The sequence below is a fragment of the Crinia signifera genome, chromosome 5 (genome assembly GCF_055691185.1).
Source record: "Crinia signifera chromosome 5, ASM5569118v1, whole genome shotgun sequence".
In the NCBI taxonomy this organism is placed as follows: domain Eukaryota; kingdom Metazoa; phylum Chordata; class Amphibia; order Anura; family Myobatrachidae; genus Crinia; species Crinia signifera.
This window is the reverse complement of record NC_139221.1, coordinates 232,486,338-232,503,476: the sequence shown is the minus strand read 5'-3', so window position 1 is coordinate 232,503,476 and position 17,139 is coordinate 232,486,338. Positions and strand designations below refer to the sequence as shown.

At 44.5% G+C, this 17,139-nt stretch overlaps 1 protein-coding gene across 3 annotated transcripts in view; it reads left to right on the top strand.

The window, feature by feature from the left end:
- GADL1 (GAD like acidic amino acid decarboxylase 1) overlaps window positions 1–17,139 on the top strand; it is a 241,942-nt gene that overhangs the window by 173,445 nt on the left and 51,358 nt on the right. For all 3 annotated transcript variants that reach the window (XM_083188646.1, XM_083188647.1, XM_083188648.1), the window contains 2 exons: window positions 3,343–3,394; window positions 8,557–8,646. In XM_083188646.1, coding sequence (XP_083044772.1) covers window positions 3,343–3,394; window positions 8,557–8,646 — 142 coding nt within the window. The remainder of the gene's footprint in view (window positions 1–3,342; window positions 3,395–8,556; window positions 8,647–17,139) is intronic.

Here is a 17,139-nt window from a genome sequence, read left to right as displayed (position 1 = left end):
GCTGGTAAAACCAAAGAATACCGTTTAAGATGCATTCCCATTGCCTCTTAAACGGTAGATTACCGGCTAAAACCCTGCTTGGAAAACGGGTTGAAATACCGTTTAACTTTAAACGGTATTTCAACTCTGGCGCTTTCCCACTGCAGCCTTAAACGGTATTTTGCCCTCAAAAATCGTCAATATACCGTTTTAAGGCTGCAGTGGGAAAGGGGCATTACATTATTTGTTATTATTCCTCCTGATAGTAATGCCCCATACATTTTTTAACACACTGATATGTCCATTGCACATTATGCCACAAACTGTAATGCCCATTATACATTATGGATTATCTGGGGCCCTCTCGAGGGTGATAGTGGCGCTGTGACAGGAGCGCATCTACCAGCAGCCGCTGGAAGTGGGACAGTCTATCGCAAGAACTCAGAATAAAAGAAAAAATGCAAAGCAGCGCTTACAAATATGGAAAGTAATCCTAAAAAAATCAATTGGACTGATTTTACAAAGGTAGATACATTTAATAAAAATACAGTTAATAACACAAGTGACCAATCAATATTATGCATATATAAAACACAGTTAAATGTAAAGCATAGATGAAATGGTCCACACAGTTCCTGTTGAGTATAATAAGAAATCTGTCTATTCCTATTATATTCCCTTTAGTGTATATACTGTGCCTGAATTGAATGGAATAGAGTAGTGTTAAATACCGTCCACCAATGTAGAATAAGCAGTCCCGCAATTCTGTTCGCCTCCTAATGTTGGTATTTCAAGCTAGGCCAAACAAGGAGTCCAGTCTACCATGGAGGATATGCTTGGTGGTTGGAAAGAAATCAGGTGGAGGAAATTTCTACTCCTGAAGATGGAGGGCACATGGAGGTTATCTGGGGCTGGTCTGGATCAGTTACAAATTAATGTAGAGCTGGAATGTAGTATATCAGTCCAGGATCACTGTGGGGCAATATTTTGACGCATTTTGCCATCTCAGAACAGCTTTATAAAGCTTTATTAAATGTATCTACCTTGTAAAATCAGTACAATAATTTTTTTAGGATTACTTTCCATATTTTTAAGTGCTGCTACCCATTTTTCTTTTCTTCGCATTATACATGATTCTACATAATGTATGTAATGCCCTTTACGCAATATGCCAAACACAGTTATGCCCATTAAACATTATGCCACACAGTTATGCTCCTGACACCATTTAATGCCCCAACACAATTAGGCCCCTTTCAAACTTTTTCATCATTTACCATCCATGTGGACTACGATTGGGAAAAAAAACATGGATGACCTTTTTTGTTTCGATCTTTTTCATGTCAAACTTTTCATGTGTCTACCTTTCATATGTCAACATATTGATCCTGTTGTCCTGTTGACCTTTTGACCCTGTCAACCTTGGCATGTTAAACATATGTGGTCAGCCTATGGATTATCAACCAAGTTATGGTTGACCCAAACATCCTAATTGGTAAAACACTAACATATAGGATGAGATTTAATAGGATGAGAGATTCAGAAAGTGAGAGATTTGGTGAGAAATCTCCAGTTTTTTTAAAGCGGCAATCATTTACACTGCAAAACCAGTTTGATTTTGCAGTGTAAATGATTGCCGCTTTAAAAAAACCTGGAGATTTCTCACCAAATCTCTCACTTTCTGAATCTCTCATCCTATTAAATCTCACCCATTGAGTCACTTAAATTCATGCAGAGAAATAGTTGTTAGATATAAACAGAATCTTGCACCAGGATAACATGTTACATTCCATACAGCTTATCCAGGGACAAACAAGACCAGAATTTGGACCTGCTACACTAGCTAGAACTAGCTCACTTGGGTGCAGAATAAAAGACATTTGGACATCACCAGCAGATACTGTATAGGTAAAAATGTAATGGCCTTTTTTGGATTACCCATAGGTCATGTTTTTATCCCACTTGGCAACAGGAGTAAACCAAAGTGGGTCGTATAAGCATAGGTGGGAGTGCAGAGTAAGACTATGGGTTGGATGCACTAACATCTTCTGCCATTTTTAATAATGGCATATGCACTAACAATTCGATTATTATCGCAAATGACAACTCTTCCAATGCGGCACAGCAAATTTGTCGATGGACTTCCGGGTCTGAGAGCCATGAGTCCTTCAGTGCATGCGCAGAGTGACAGCGGAGGTTTCGGGGCATGCTGTAAAGAATCCGTGATGGATCCTTCAACCAGTGCTTCAACCAGTAGGTCCTAGGCTTCTATAGGGTAACACCATTTTGCTGGCGTTAGTCTACATTGCGAAAAACTGACAATCGTGCATGGGGAAATGTGGTAAAAACCCTGTTTCTAAGGATTTCCTGGTAATTAGGGCAAGGAGCTAGTGCTTCTTGCTCCTATAACCAAAGCCATAAGTAAGTTCAGACCCCAATAAGGCCACATTATGAGTAACCTAGACTGCATGCACGGTGTGGAAGGGTATGACCATATGGGCACCATAGGCTGAACAAACAAAAGCCAATTATACGTGAACAGCCTGGAGGGTATGGTGATCATTAGGAACCATTGGCTCAAAAACGTATATTTTGTTGCCAATAATTTGTCTCTAATGTAACAGTTGATTGGGCCAGAACCATATATCCGGGGCCATCTACCACAACATAATCCATTGTACCTCCATCACCTACATCTTTAAGCCCTGCTTCTTGCAATTTATTACACCAATTCAGGTTAATGGATTATTCTAGGGTTAGATCTTTTGCTAAATTCCCTGTGCAGAATATTATAGATGAAATCTATGAATATAAAATAACTGTTTTACAGGAATCCTCTGTCACAGGGGCATTAGCATAAGAAACAATAACGCAAGATAATATTCTGTACGTTCTCAGGATCTTACAAGTCAGTAAAAGAGTTCTGATTGCTTTCATATAAGTAATAGAGTTCCAAGGTGACTTTCAATATCAGCAATCATTTACAGCGGTGAGTTTGCTTTTAGCCAGTTACTATTTGCAAGACATAATGCAACCTGTATAGAAATAGCACTGGTACATTCAGGTAATATATACATTGGTAATAAAGTCCACATATTTACCATAGACACACTTTAACAGATATGGAAATGCTTTTATACGGTGTTATAATAGACTGCATGTTTATTTTCCCAATTCACAGCAAATGATATAATATAATATGTGCCGAATTTTCCATTTGTTGCTGTACTGCTTATAGATAACGCCATATGAATGCCTTAGGATTCCATTTACTCCTTAACCTTTACATGACTTCCATTACAGGGGAACATAATACTCTGTACCTCCGGCTATCATGCATAAAATGTCACTTTTATCCTGCAGATACCTAGCAAATGAAATTAAGAAAAGAGACGGGTTTGAACTTCTCTGGGAGGTATGTTATCTCACTCTTTACTTCTACTATGTTCATTATAACACACCTAAGGGGGCTACACACCGGGCAATGTAGATCGCTCAGCACACAGCGCTGCACAGCTGTCGCTATAGCCCCTACACACAGAGCGATGGAAGAGCATTTTCTAAGCCATCTAGTAAGATTGCTTAAGGCCACCATATACTTGTTTGACTTGTCCTTAGGACCAATTTACCCTTAGTCTCACCTGCGATTTGGCACTTGATGTGCCATTTTTACATGCAATAAATCGCAGACAATAAGGTGTATAGTGTCATCACAAATGTAAAATGTGCTCTGAAGCTAATCTAATTTTTGCTATCCATGCAGGCATATAGTCAGGGCCGAAACTAGGGTTTCCGGCGCCCGGGGCAAGGCAGTCTTTTGGTGCCCCCCCAGCGATGCTGCTGCGCGCCGGAGGTGCGCCGAAATTTTTCGGGGGGGGGGGGGGGGGGGGGGGGGCGTGGCCTAATTTGGGGGCGTGGCCTATAATCGTTGCTCTCCCGCGAGGCCACGCCCCCATTTTGCCGCTATGGGGGCATGACCCAGAGGCTCTGTGAGCCTCTAGCCATGCCCCCAGCCCCCTGGCTGCGGGAATAGCCGCTGTGCGCATGCGCACAGCGTTTATTCCCCGCTGCTTAGTTAGCAGCTGACAGGGGGGACCGACCAAATGACGCCTTGTCCCTGGCGCCGGAGACCCCCCCCTCCCCGCACAGCCGGAGACCCCCCCCCTCCCCGCACAGTCCTCTCACCGTCCATCTCCTACTAGCGCGGCTGCAGGAAGCGCTGATGACTTCAAAAAGACTTGCCGGACGCTGATTGGCTGAATTCAGCCAATCAGCGTCCGGCAAGTCTTTTCGAAGTCATCAGAGCTTCCTGCAGCCGCGCTAGTAGGAGATGGACGGACTCCGACGGAGTCAAAGTAACATGCCCGCCGCTACACTACAGCGTCCACATAAACCGGACCCAGGGGCGTAACTAGATGTCTGTGGGCCCCATAGCAAAATACTGAAAGGGCCCCCCACCATCCCACCACTGTCAATGCAATGGACAGTGAAGAAAAGTGTAAGGAGAGTGAGAGACAACCAGGGTCTTAGGCAAATAAAGACAAAAGTGAGGAATGGAAAAAACAGGAGATAGGGGTGGTCAGGGAGAAAGAGAAGGCTTCATGGGAAAAAAGGGAATGAAAGCAAGAGAAGAGAGAGAGAGAGAGAGAGAGAGAGAGAGAGAGAGAGAGAGAGAGAACATAGCAGCATATGATGGTACAGACTAAGAGGAAGGTGGTGGTTGCTTACCTTCCCCAGGTCTGCCAAGAACAGTGTACACCTTCCTTCCTCTACTTTATGCCTTGGCTCAGAGCAGTGGCAACAGCAGCACCTTCTCCTTTCAGGTATCGTCTCCTCTTCGCGATTTTCCCCACCACATCGGAGCCGAGCGGCTCGGGGCAGCAGCAGGGGGTCCCTCCTCCACCAAGCAACATGGGCGGCATGTTGCTGCCCCAGTGCCCGCCCTACACGGAGCGGCTCCAGTAGTGCATCCACACTCCTTCCCCCTCCACAGAGAAGCTAGGAAGGGAGAGAGAATGCAGGTCCCGTCACTGACTGCACAGAGTGGCTCCGTGGCAGTATAGGGGGCTCTCCTCCCCAGCACCATGGAGCATCTTCATGCAGCACTGCGTCTGGTCCTCCCACAGTGCCGTCATCAGTGAGTGCCTCCATTCAGCCGCAGCGCCAGCGGCTCCTCTCTCCGTCTCCCTTTCTCCAGCAGCGCTTCCCAGCCCCTGCTTCCGTACCTTCACCACACACTAACGCTGGCTCCATTACAGTTCTAAAGGGTGCAGGGGATAGCCTGCTGGACCATGGGGCCCCCCAAGCCACCGGGCCCCATAGCAGTTGCATCCCCTGCACCCTCGGTAGTTACGCCACTGACCGGACCTCACAGCGCCCCTCACCTCCAGCGCCCGGTGCGCGTGACCCCCCAGCCCCCCCCTAGTTACGGCCCTGATATAGTACCCTAGCAATCTCCAGCAGACAGCAGGAGCAGATGCAGCACAACAGGCCTTACAGTGGTAGTAAAGAATACTTAAAAATCAGTACATAATGCATTATAATACATGGCCAGTGTAATTCATATGTAATAAAGTTGCAGGGAGCGTATCAAATGAAAATCGAACAAGATGCAATACAACATTATGTTTGTACACAGTAATAACAATATCAGTAACCTTTACCTCTACAAGCTGTCTTGGGAAACATATCTTGTAACTGCAAACTGGTTCCTCATTCCACTTTAATCCTGCTAACACGATGACAGGCAGGGGAGGGTTGGCCATAGGCCTCCCAGGGAAGATTCCTGATAGGCCGTCGCACATTTCACTCCCCATCCCCCTCCTGTCTACCACACAAACAACCTTTGCCAGTTCGAAAAGCGGAGTACTCGATGCTGCAAACACTTATCTAAGGCGAGCACCCACCTATTCATTGTGAAATCAGTTAAAGGGACAGAAGGTACTATGTGGGGCTGTAACAATATCTGGGAGGAGTGGGGATATTTGTAATATTCAGAGGATTATGGTAATGAGTTGTTTGTTTAATGGAGGGCTCTGGGTCTGTAATCAGTGTCAATGGAGGGAGGCAGAGTTATGTGAAATGGGAAGTGTTGTGGTTTGTCACAGCATCTTAAAGGTCTGAGGACCGCTAGACTGCCAAAGGCTTCCACACAGGTGTAGTGATATTTTAATCTTGCCTATTTTCATGTTGACTATGGGCAAAATTGATTTGGTGGAGCCCAAGTGAGGACTTCTAATAAAAAATGTAGAGCCACTATATTAGCATCACTAGGATTTAGCAGCATTGAGTCAATCAGATGCTCCTACCAGGGGTATAATAAGATGTTTGTAGGTTAACATTGCAGTGAACGAGTCCCAGGTCGCATTGAATCAGGTTACCCATTTACACTGCCCCACTACCCTAAATGGAAAATGGACCTGGTTTTTTTTTTAGTGCCCTGTTTACAAGGGGTATTAGTGGAGCAGGAGAAAGAGAGAAGCTATAGGGAGACAAAGGGTCAGTTTATTGCGGATCACATATTCAGTTTGATTTTGGCAGGATCTTACAGCCCAGGATAGCATTGCAATATGCGATCCCACCGTCGGCATGTATTACTAAGCAGACTCAGGGAAAAGGGCTCTGAAAGGAGATCGTCCCTGTGATGTACGCTGCTGGGGCAGCAGACAGACTGGTCAGCCATGTAGACCTGGATTAAGGATCTTATTCAGGTCCGTAAGGATGGCAGTATGCGTTCGCACAGGGGCGATGTTTTGCATCTGCACATGTGCAGCCGCTGGGCGAACAAATTGTTTGCTGGGTACACACACCCAACCATGCGGCTGGTGGGCGGGGGGCATGGGAGGGCGGGTAGGGGTACTCGCCCATGGGAATGCCCAGCATTTCATGCCCCACATCACTGACCGATGGTAATCGGTCAGTGATGTGGGATCACCGGATGTCAGTTGCCCGCCCTCCTCCCTGATAATGTGCATGCATATATAAGGTTGCTCTGAGTAACCTATGTGTGCATGTTCCACATCATTCGATGGTCGGCGACCATCGAATGATGTGGGTGTTCCCACGCAGGCTGCGAATGGATGTTTATGTAAAACATCCATTCGCAGCCAGTGCATGCGAACACACGCTACAAATGGGTGGTGGCCAGGCCACCATTTGCAAGGCGGGGTTTGGTGGACTCGCAAGGCTGCAAATTCGCAGCCTTTCTAATCAACCAGAATAACCCCCTAAGACTGCAGAAGGCCCCAGGGTACTTAAGACAAAGGCTGTGCCAATGTGACCATGTAAATTATTGATGGAACCATTATTTAATGTACATTGTGCTGCAGTGCCAGCTGGGCAGCCTAGAGCCAAAACTTCCTTCATACACCACAAGCATTAGATCATACATGCCAGTTGCATGGTTACATGCACAGGGGCCGGATGAATGGAGAGTCCCTGAGCACCCATACACATGTTTTTAGTAGTATTACATCTACATGTGTTTTAGCCTAGGGCACCTGGAACCTTTAATCAGGCCCTATGCAGGGGCAAATATCTGGAATGTGGAATCTGGCATTGCATCCCCCACAGATATCTATGGGGGGTGCGGCTGTCCGTGAGAATCAGATACCTGCTGCAGTCTCTTCTTCTTGCAATTGGGGGATACTTTATATTTTTGGCTAGCCTCGAAATATGGAATTATAAATGGGCCCCAAAGAGATTGTCTGGGGATGATGATCCCTATGATATAATTCACATTTACTGTTTTATTTATATTTAGAAGCTGTCAGAAAAAATCAACAGAATAGATGAAGCAGCAATTAATATAGTTGTTTTATATAAATGTAACTATTTATTCTGCAACTGTAAGGCCCACTGGTGTTAAAAACATTCTTTACAAAGAACTAGGATACATATTTTTTATAGGTTGATTTTAATTGACTTCAAATAGATTTGAATTAATCTAAATCAATGTTGTATTTCTGGGGCTAAAACACACATACCACTTTTAGACAGAATAGCCCCTAAATCCTGGCTTTTATCCCAGCATTGGAGTACCGGGTTGTTTTGCCAGTCCCAGCCTGACCCACCTTTCACACAGAAAAGCAAATGACCTGGTCAAGCATTTCTACCCATTAAATTGCCGATCAACACAGCCATTTTTTTCTCTGTGAAAGGGTCAACCCGGGTTGAAATTCCCAGGTCTTCAACTCTTGTAAAAGGTTTGACCCGGGTTGACCCTTTCACAAGTAAAGGGCCAATGTTGAACAGCAAATTAGTAGGCAGAAATATTTGACCCAGTAATTTGCTTTCTGTGTGAAAGGAGTAATACTAACATTTAAAATTGAATATCGAAAATCATATGCCAGTACAGTACATGTGTGGTATAGCCCCTGAAACAGAACATCAATGTACTGTAGATTGTTTTTCATTGATATGAAGTAGATGAAAGCCATTAACATAGCCACAATAGTACCTTGCACGTAGCACATTTTTGTATCTAATAATTTCAACTATAGATTTCAAAATGAATAGGGAATTACATTTGTGAAACACTTTTTCAAATGCTTCAAATATACTGACTTTCTCTTTTAGCCGGAGTATGCAAATATATGCTTTTGGTACATTCCACCAAGTTTAAGAAACATGGCAAAAGGACCAGAGTACTGGCAGAAACTGGACAAGGTAACAATAATTGCTGTTCACAGTACCTATTATGGTAATTGCCTGCTAATTGTATGTTTCCACATTAAACGTCTGCAGTAAAATGTGAGATCTAAAACAACTATAAAATTAGTCATCGTTTAAGGCTGATCAAATTTCTTACTCCCCCTTGTGGTCAATAAGAAATTACACTTAAATAAGGAAATGCAAGTTACTGCAGTGGAAGTAAAATGATCTTTATTCACTTATATTTAAATGTTAAAAACAAATGAACTATATGTGTCATATACACAGATTGTACTTTACCCATACCGTATGTCAGCCTTCCTCTGTATGACTTTTTTCTTTTATTTTGTATGTATTTTACTTATAGTGCTAGTTTAATGTATGTATGTCATATAGATTTACCTGGAACTAAATATTTGCAAAAATTTATATTTTTTTAGCAGCTTAGATGGATGTTGTATAAAGAAACAGTTTTGTGGTCCAGATTACTGGGCCATCTACTATTGACTTGTGCATTATGTGGTGTTACTTTCAGGGCAGGCGACAGGGGGGGGTTAAGGGGGACAAGTGTGATGGGCCTCAGTGATCCGAAGGGCCCCAGAGCCTCCATGCCCTAACACCACAGCCTGTACTAGCTGTCCTATCAGTAACACTCACGGCCGGCCGTCTACTTTGCGCCATCTGTGTGTGGCTGAGTCTGACTGACTCACTGTGTGCCACTGCTGTCTACTGTGTGTGCGCCCTGCTGCTCGGCGCTCAGCCATCTACTCTGTGTGTGCATATGGCCTGGGGCCACAGGCGCACAGACATACCCGCTGCTGGCACTGTGGCCTCAGTCTCTGGCTCCTGTACTTGGCATTATTTGGTAAAAGTGACAGGCCAGCAGTACCCGGGAGCCAGCAGGAAGCAGCAGCCAGAAACCAGGCCAGTAGGACTGAGAACGAGAGAAGTCCCCACCTGAAAACAGGATCTGGAGCAGCGAAAGGTTGAATGAGGTTCATCCAGAAGAGGGTTGTGTGGATTTGGGATTAGGAGGGGGGCGCCAGAAATATCATTGTACAGGGCCCCAAGATTTCTGTTGCCAGCCCTGGTTACTTTACCTCCAGCATCAGTTTCCTGGGAGAGAAATAGTAGTAAACGTAATAAAGGAGATACTTGATAATCTTTGTAGTGTGAAATGAACTAAGAAAAGATAGTGTTTGCTAAATCATTCATTGATAGCTACTCACGTCCTTGTCTGAGCTGATTTAGTTGAAGAGACAGCATCACATTTGATGCTCCGCATTATTCATTCAAAAGCTATATAAAATTAATGACTCTGCCACCAGTGGTTTCATAACTATCACAAGTGGTTATCCACCACTTACAGTATGTCAGGCTCAAGGGAATAGGTACTAAGCAAAGACAGTTTGAAAATGAACACATACCATAATTTCTTTTGCTATTGGTTTTTAGATGAATGTTAATTTTTATATATGTAGTAAGCACTCATGATAAAGATAATGATAACTCTGTTTCAATTCATACTTACTATTAAGTTATGTGTTCAAAATTGTATTTGATTGTGTACAGGTGAGTTTATCTGTTATGCTCAATCAGGCAGATGCATAGTGAGGGCGGTGTCGGTGGAGCATCAGCTCCGGGAGCTAGAAGCTATCATGGTGCCGGAGTCGTTCCGGCACCACCAGCTCGCCTGCTCCCCTGCACTCGTCTGCCCTCTGCCGCGGTGCCGCCCACTCCATCTCCCCCACTAGCTCCCGGCTCCCCGCTGTGTATGGGAGACGTGGTGCTATTTAAAAATCACATCTCCCGCTGGACTGCTAGCCAATAGGCTCTTGCAGTCCAGCAGCCAATCAACTCGTGGCTGCTGGACCGCGAGCGCCTATTGGCTAGCGGGGGCCAGCGGGAGATGTAAATTTTAAATAGCAGCGCACAGTGCATGTCTCCCAGCAGGTACAGCGGGGAGCAGGGAGCGGGTGGGGGTGCCGACCACACACTTCTCCTGAGCGGGCGGGGGTGCCGACGGCACACTTCTCTACACTACTCCCTCCCACCCTCACTCCACACTACTACTCCCACCCTACCCCCCTGTTCCAAACTACTCCCTCCCTCCTCCCCTCTTCCACACTACTCCCTCTGTCCCTGCTCTGCACTATCACTCGCACCCTCCCTGATCTGCACTATTACTCCCACCTTCCCTCCCTGCTAGCAATTTCAGTCCCCCTTGGCAATAAGTTCCCCTTGGCAACAATATTAGTCCCCCTTGTCAACAAGCAACAAGTTCACCTTGGCAACAATATTAGTCCCCCTTTGGCAACAAGCAATATTAATCCCCCTAGGCAACGAGCAATTTTAGTCCCCCTAGGCCAGGCATTCCCAACCACGGTCCTCAAGGCACACCAACAGTGCAGGTTTTAGTGATATCCAGGCTTCAGCACAGATGATTTAATCAGAATCACTCAGGTACTAATTAAGTCACCTGTGCTGAAGCCTGGATATCACTAAAACCTGTACTGTTGGTGTGCCTTGAGGACCATGGCTGGGAATGCCTGCCCTAGGCAATGAGCAATTTTACCCCCCCCCCCTTGACAAAGAGCAATTTTAGTCCCCCTTGGCAACGGGCAATTTTAGTCCCCCTGGGCAATGAGCAATTTTAGTCCCCCTGGGCAACGAGCATGAAGCTCCTTGGCATCGAGCATGAAGCCCCTAGCATCGAGCATCAAGTTCCTAACAATGAGCATGTAGGTAAGTGGAACCTATGTGACAGATGTGTAATACCCATTATGGTTTGTTATATAGTATGTAATGGGTATCTTGTGACCTTATGTGTAATTGGCATTACAGCATGTGGCTTTATGTGCAATGGGCATTACGGTGTGTGGTGTAATGTTAGGCCGCGTCCCCTTTTCACCACGCAAGAGCCCCGCCTACTACAAATCAGGGGGGGGACATGCCCTTGCTTTGTGCACCGTGGCACCTGGCTACACCGCTGCAGTCAGGAACCCACCTGCTTCCACAGACAGAAATCCTGAAAACATGATATGCTAGTGTAACTTTAGACTAGGAGTTGAGAATTTATAACCTATTCAAAAGTGTAAACAGTGGTCATTTTATATACCAAATCAAATGCAATACCTCTTTTCCACTAGCAAAAATACCCTGGGTCGATTCTCGTGGAAATGCGTCCAAAGGAGAAATCCTGGGGCTCCAATCTGGGTAGTTACCAGGGTCGGACCCGGGATGCTCCCGGTTCCAGAAGCAGTGGAAACAGGTAACCAAGGTCGATGCGATCCGGGACCCGTTCACTGCAATGTAGGAGCAGCATTAACCTATTATAATAAAGGATTGTACTGAAAAGTTTAAACCGCAGCATTACGTCTTCACCAAACTTTGTCATCGGATCCTCAATAAATGGTGAAAGATATCATTATGTCAGTCAGTGCACCATTTCATAAGGGCTAATAGATAGATAGATAGATAGATAGATAGATAGATAGATAGATAGATAGATAGACACAGTGGTGGCTCCTGCCTTTAAACTTAAGGTGGTCTGCAATTTCCTGGGTACTGCTCATTGCAAATGGTCATTAGTTATTTGCAGGTTATTAGTTTGATTTGCTCTGTACCAGTGTTTGTGTGCATTTACTGTAAATACATGATGTACTTATATGCATACAAACACAGGTACAGAGGAAAATACACACTTTTAATAACTTTAATATTAATTAAAGTACACAAAATGATACTCTTAATAAAGATTTACACACAAATATAATTAAAATAAAATAAACTTCCATGCACCTCTCTGATGCAATGCATACCTTCCTTCAGCTGCATCACACTGACTCACTGAAGTCTGGGCATGCTCACTGCAGAGAATTGCTTCTGGGCTGCGTGTGTACCCTACTTCCTAGAACCTGATTCAGATTTGTACACAATGCCGATGTTTACGTAGTTGAGCATTTATCAGTAGACTGCGCACGCATCAAGGTACTCTATCAATGCCACATGCAATCAGCAGCAAAAATATAGTGCTATTGATTGTTGGATGGAGGAGGGCTCCAAACTGGTATCTTGCCTAGAGCCCCATTAAGTTTAAATCTGCCTCTGTCCATACATCTTAGAGCACTAACCACAGAACTTCTGAGGAGGTTGTTAAAGTGCATTACATATGACCAGAGAGACAATGAGTGAAAAGTGCAGGTTACGTAATGTGTCCGTAACCTGCTTACCCTTTATACCTAACTACGTGCGAACAAAACGTAGCGCAGCGTAGCGTACCTTTTATTGTGTATTTTGCACCAAGAACCAATACCTTAATACGAGATCCTTTCGCAGTACTTTGTCTCTAATCTGCGAATATACCTTAAAGGACAGAGTCCGCAATGTACCTTATCGCTACTATGCGAATAAACAGTCACGACCACAGAATAGGAATAAGGAGATTAGAACTCCATAAAAAGGTTTGTATTTAAGTCCCTAACGGACAAAAAGGGGGTTACAGAAATAAGAATAAACAGGTATAACAGGTAATACAATATACTAACAATGAATACTAAACAGACTCTACTAAGGGGAAAGAATACAGTTACAAGACACAATCAGCCAACAATACTTATAAGAATAAATACCGTGAAAATGCAACCGTTTACCGTGGTCATCTAGTAAGCGAAGCGCAGTCCGGTCAGAGCTCACTATCGTTCAGGAATGAACTATAGTCCGGTAGGAAGGTCCAGGGAAAGTAGATGTGCCGAAGAGACCGAGCCTGCTCCGGGTCGCCTATCTTATAGGGTCAGAAGGGGGAGGTCAAAGGCCATTCTCATTGGTCAGAGATCATATGTCCGGTCCACTGTGATTGGAGGTTAGACGCTGTACCTGGTCTGACCAGGTGCAGGGGAGTGAACTTTAAGAGTCCTTTGTTTGGTGGTTTCGGCGTCAGCAAGGATAAGAACCGGTTTGAGCTAGTTTCCTTTGTTAACTACTTACAACAGAAACTGTCTCTGGAATATGGATTATGTCCATAACTATCGGGCAATGTACATTGCGACATATTCGCAATGACCGGAATACTTCGCATAATGAACTGAGCGGAACGGTACTAAACACGATACAGACAGGTGTGTGCAGGGCTAACTAAGCTATGTGTGGCGTTCTAAACCTTTTAACTATATTTCATTTCGTGTAAGTGTGTTATTATGAATTTATGTGTGATAGTATGTCTACTCTTCTGGTCCACATTGTCACACATACTCGGGTATGGAAACTTTATTTGCGCAACTCTGCGAACATAAATGGCGGCCATACTATCACAAAATGGCGTGTGTGCACCTAGACTTTCACAAGGTAGGCTTGCTCAAATTCTTCTGTCTCTTCTTGTAATCCCAGACAGACTTGATGATGTTGAGATCAGAGCTCGTTGAGGGTCATATCATGACTTCCAGGAGTTCCTGTTCTCCTTTATGCAAAAGATAATTCTTAATGACATTGGCTGTATGTTTGCAGTGATTGCCCTGTTGCAGAATAAATTTGGAGTCAATCACATGCTTACCATGATGAAGTGGTATTTCTCAGCATTGAGGACACCATTAATGCTGACCAAATGCCCAACTCAGTTTGCTGGTGCCTGTATACATTCATTATTGTACCACTCTCCAATGAACAAAGGGTCCTTCTGTTACAGCCAAATATTTCACATTTTATCTCATTAGTCCAGAGTATCTGCTGCCTTTTTTCTGCACCCCAGTTCCTATGTTTTTGCATATGTATTTGAGTTGCTTGGCCTTGTTTCCACATCAAAAGGTATGGCTTTTTGACTACAATTCTTCCATGAAGACCATGGTAAATGGGAATGGGATCATTCGTCAGACTGCATTTAGGTCTACAGTCATTAGGTCTACCCCACTAGGTCGACTGGCAGGAAGGTCGACCTGACTTAAGGTCGGCATGGGCCAAGGTCGACATGACTTAAGGTCGAATTTGCATAAAGGTCGACATGAGGAAGGTCGACTGGTCATAAGGTCGACATGGGGTTTTTCACTATTTTTTGATCCGAATGTCGACACAGTCGACATGGACACAGTTGGCAATGAGAATCGGACCCTCGCATCACTCGCTTCGCTCGCAATGCTTCGGGCACGGTGCCTCGCTGCGCTCGGCACACTATTTTATTCTCCCACCACGCCCTAGTGGATGGTAGGGCATGAAATACCGCCTGTCGGCACATGTCGGCTCAAAAAACAGTGAAAAACCCATGTCGACCTTATGACCAGTCGACCTTCCTCATGTCGACCTTTATGCAAATTCGACCTTAAGTCATGTCGACCTTGGCCCATGTCGACCTTAAGTCAGGTCGACCTTCCTGCCAGTCGACCTAGTGGGGTCGACCTAATGACTGTAGACCTAAGTTCATTCTAATAGATGACCGCATCCCGGTAAATGTGTACCTGGCACTTGATAATAATAATAGTGATCAAGTGAATGTTATAAATAAATATTTTACTAACTTCAAAAAGACATAAACAGACACATAGTTAAAATAGAAATAGGAATGGAATTATGCAGGTTCCACACTTGCAGGAATAAATGGGACTCTCAGCAATATGGCATGTGTTTGGAATAAAGTTCATTCGGGTAATTGCATTTAACCACATGGTATATATAGATTTGCTACACTTGACAAATGATCTTTCTGAATGCAGGAAAGATCATAGACCCTCGTTAACGATTCGCGGGTACGTTAACAATGCATGGAACGATTTGATCGATTGGTCGTTCCAATCGATCGGGAACACCCACATTGGGCTTCCAATCGTTCCGTGTGTACCCAGCTTTACTGTGTAATCTGCTGATAGCCATCCGCCCTTGGCTCTGGTGTGTATTCCCTGGACTCCTGCAGCACACTCTCATTGGTTTCCTAACCCCTTCCTCTGCAGCTGGAGCACAATTAAATTACCATATCAAGGTGGTAGTATTCCATAATGCCGCATTCCTACCCATTTGGATCACTGTCTATATCTATCTTTCTAGTATTACCTACCTCCAAGGCAAATACATGTTTTTGTTGGCTATCATCCACCTACTATTCTACAAATGCCAAAAGAACACCGCCTTCCTCCTATTGTGTCCCTCCACCCTGTGGATTGCCAGGACCCTTATAAAAAAGCACAGTGGGGCATAAGTTGGGAGGTGCTGGTCAGTCCTCTCTGCTAAAGCTGATCTGTGCACATGCAGAAATCAGCCCAGACTATTTTCCTATTTAAATCTGCATCGGATGTAGAAAAACCATTCGATGCTCATTCAATTTTCTATTCAATTCCGATTTGATTTTGCTTCTATAAACAAAATCAGATAGAAAAATAGTGCATATCTCACTGTATATACCTTCCATAAGAGTGCTGGGTTGGAACCATGTTCCCAGCACATATGCCCCAGAGCACAATTTGCATAGCATTCTGGGAGTGATTTTGGCAATAATTTTGGCAGTCAAAGACCTTATAAAGCACTGTCATTGGCCCTCAGCAGCAGGAAAAGATACATTTTGCACATGTGCAGGACAAATTTATTTTAGATACAGTACAAATTGCAGAAGGACATGGATGGCATAGTTGCATGGGATTCCACTATGTCAGTGAAATTCTCACTGGGCGCAGTCGCATCCCGTGCGCATCCCATCAGTTAAGGGGTTCAAAATTTTAAAAGTTTGCAGCGTAAAAAAGAGTGACCATGCTATTCAAAAGTGCACTGCACTCACTTCTCTCAGACACGCATCTTCATTCGGAATCGGTATATCTGTCAGACCACGCTTAGGTCTACAGTCAATAGGTCGACCCCACTAGGTTGACTGGCAGGAAGGTCGACCTGACTTGAGGTCGACATGGGCCAAGGTCGACATGACTTAAGGTCGAATTTGCATAAATGTCGACATGAGGAAGGTCGACTGGTCATAAGGTTGACATGGGTTTTTCACCGTTTTTTGACCCGAATGTCGACACAGTCGACATGGACACAGTTGGCAATGAGAATCGGACCCTCGCATCGCTCGCTTCGCTCGCAATGCTTCGGGCACGGTGGCTCGCTTCGCTCGCCACAGCTTTAATAACCTCCTCCACGCCCTAGTGGATGGTAGGGCATGAAATACCGCCTATCGGCACATGTCGGCTCAAAAAACAGTGAAAAACCCATGTCGACCTTATGACCAGTCGACCTTCCTCATGTCGACCTTTATGCAAATTCGACCTTAAGTCATGTCGACCTTGGCCTATGTCGACCTTAAGTCAGGTCGACCTTCCTGCCAGTCAACCTAGTGGGGTCGACCTAATGACTGTAGACCTAAGTTCATTCTAATAGATGACTGCTTCCCCTTCATTCAGCCACTCTAGTCATTTGTGCCCTTTCAGTGTAAATCTGAACATACAGTATTTCAGCATTTTCAGTTATTTTGACCTCCTATTTTTGCAATTTAAATCTAAATATTTAAAAATACTAAATAAAAAAACCTGGTATACTGTA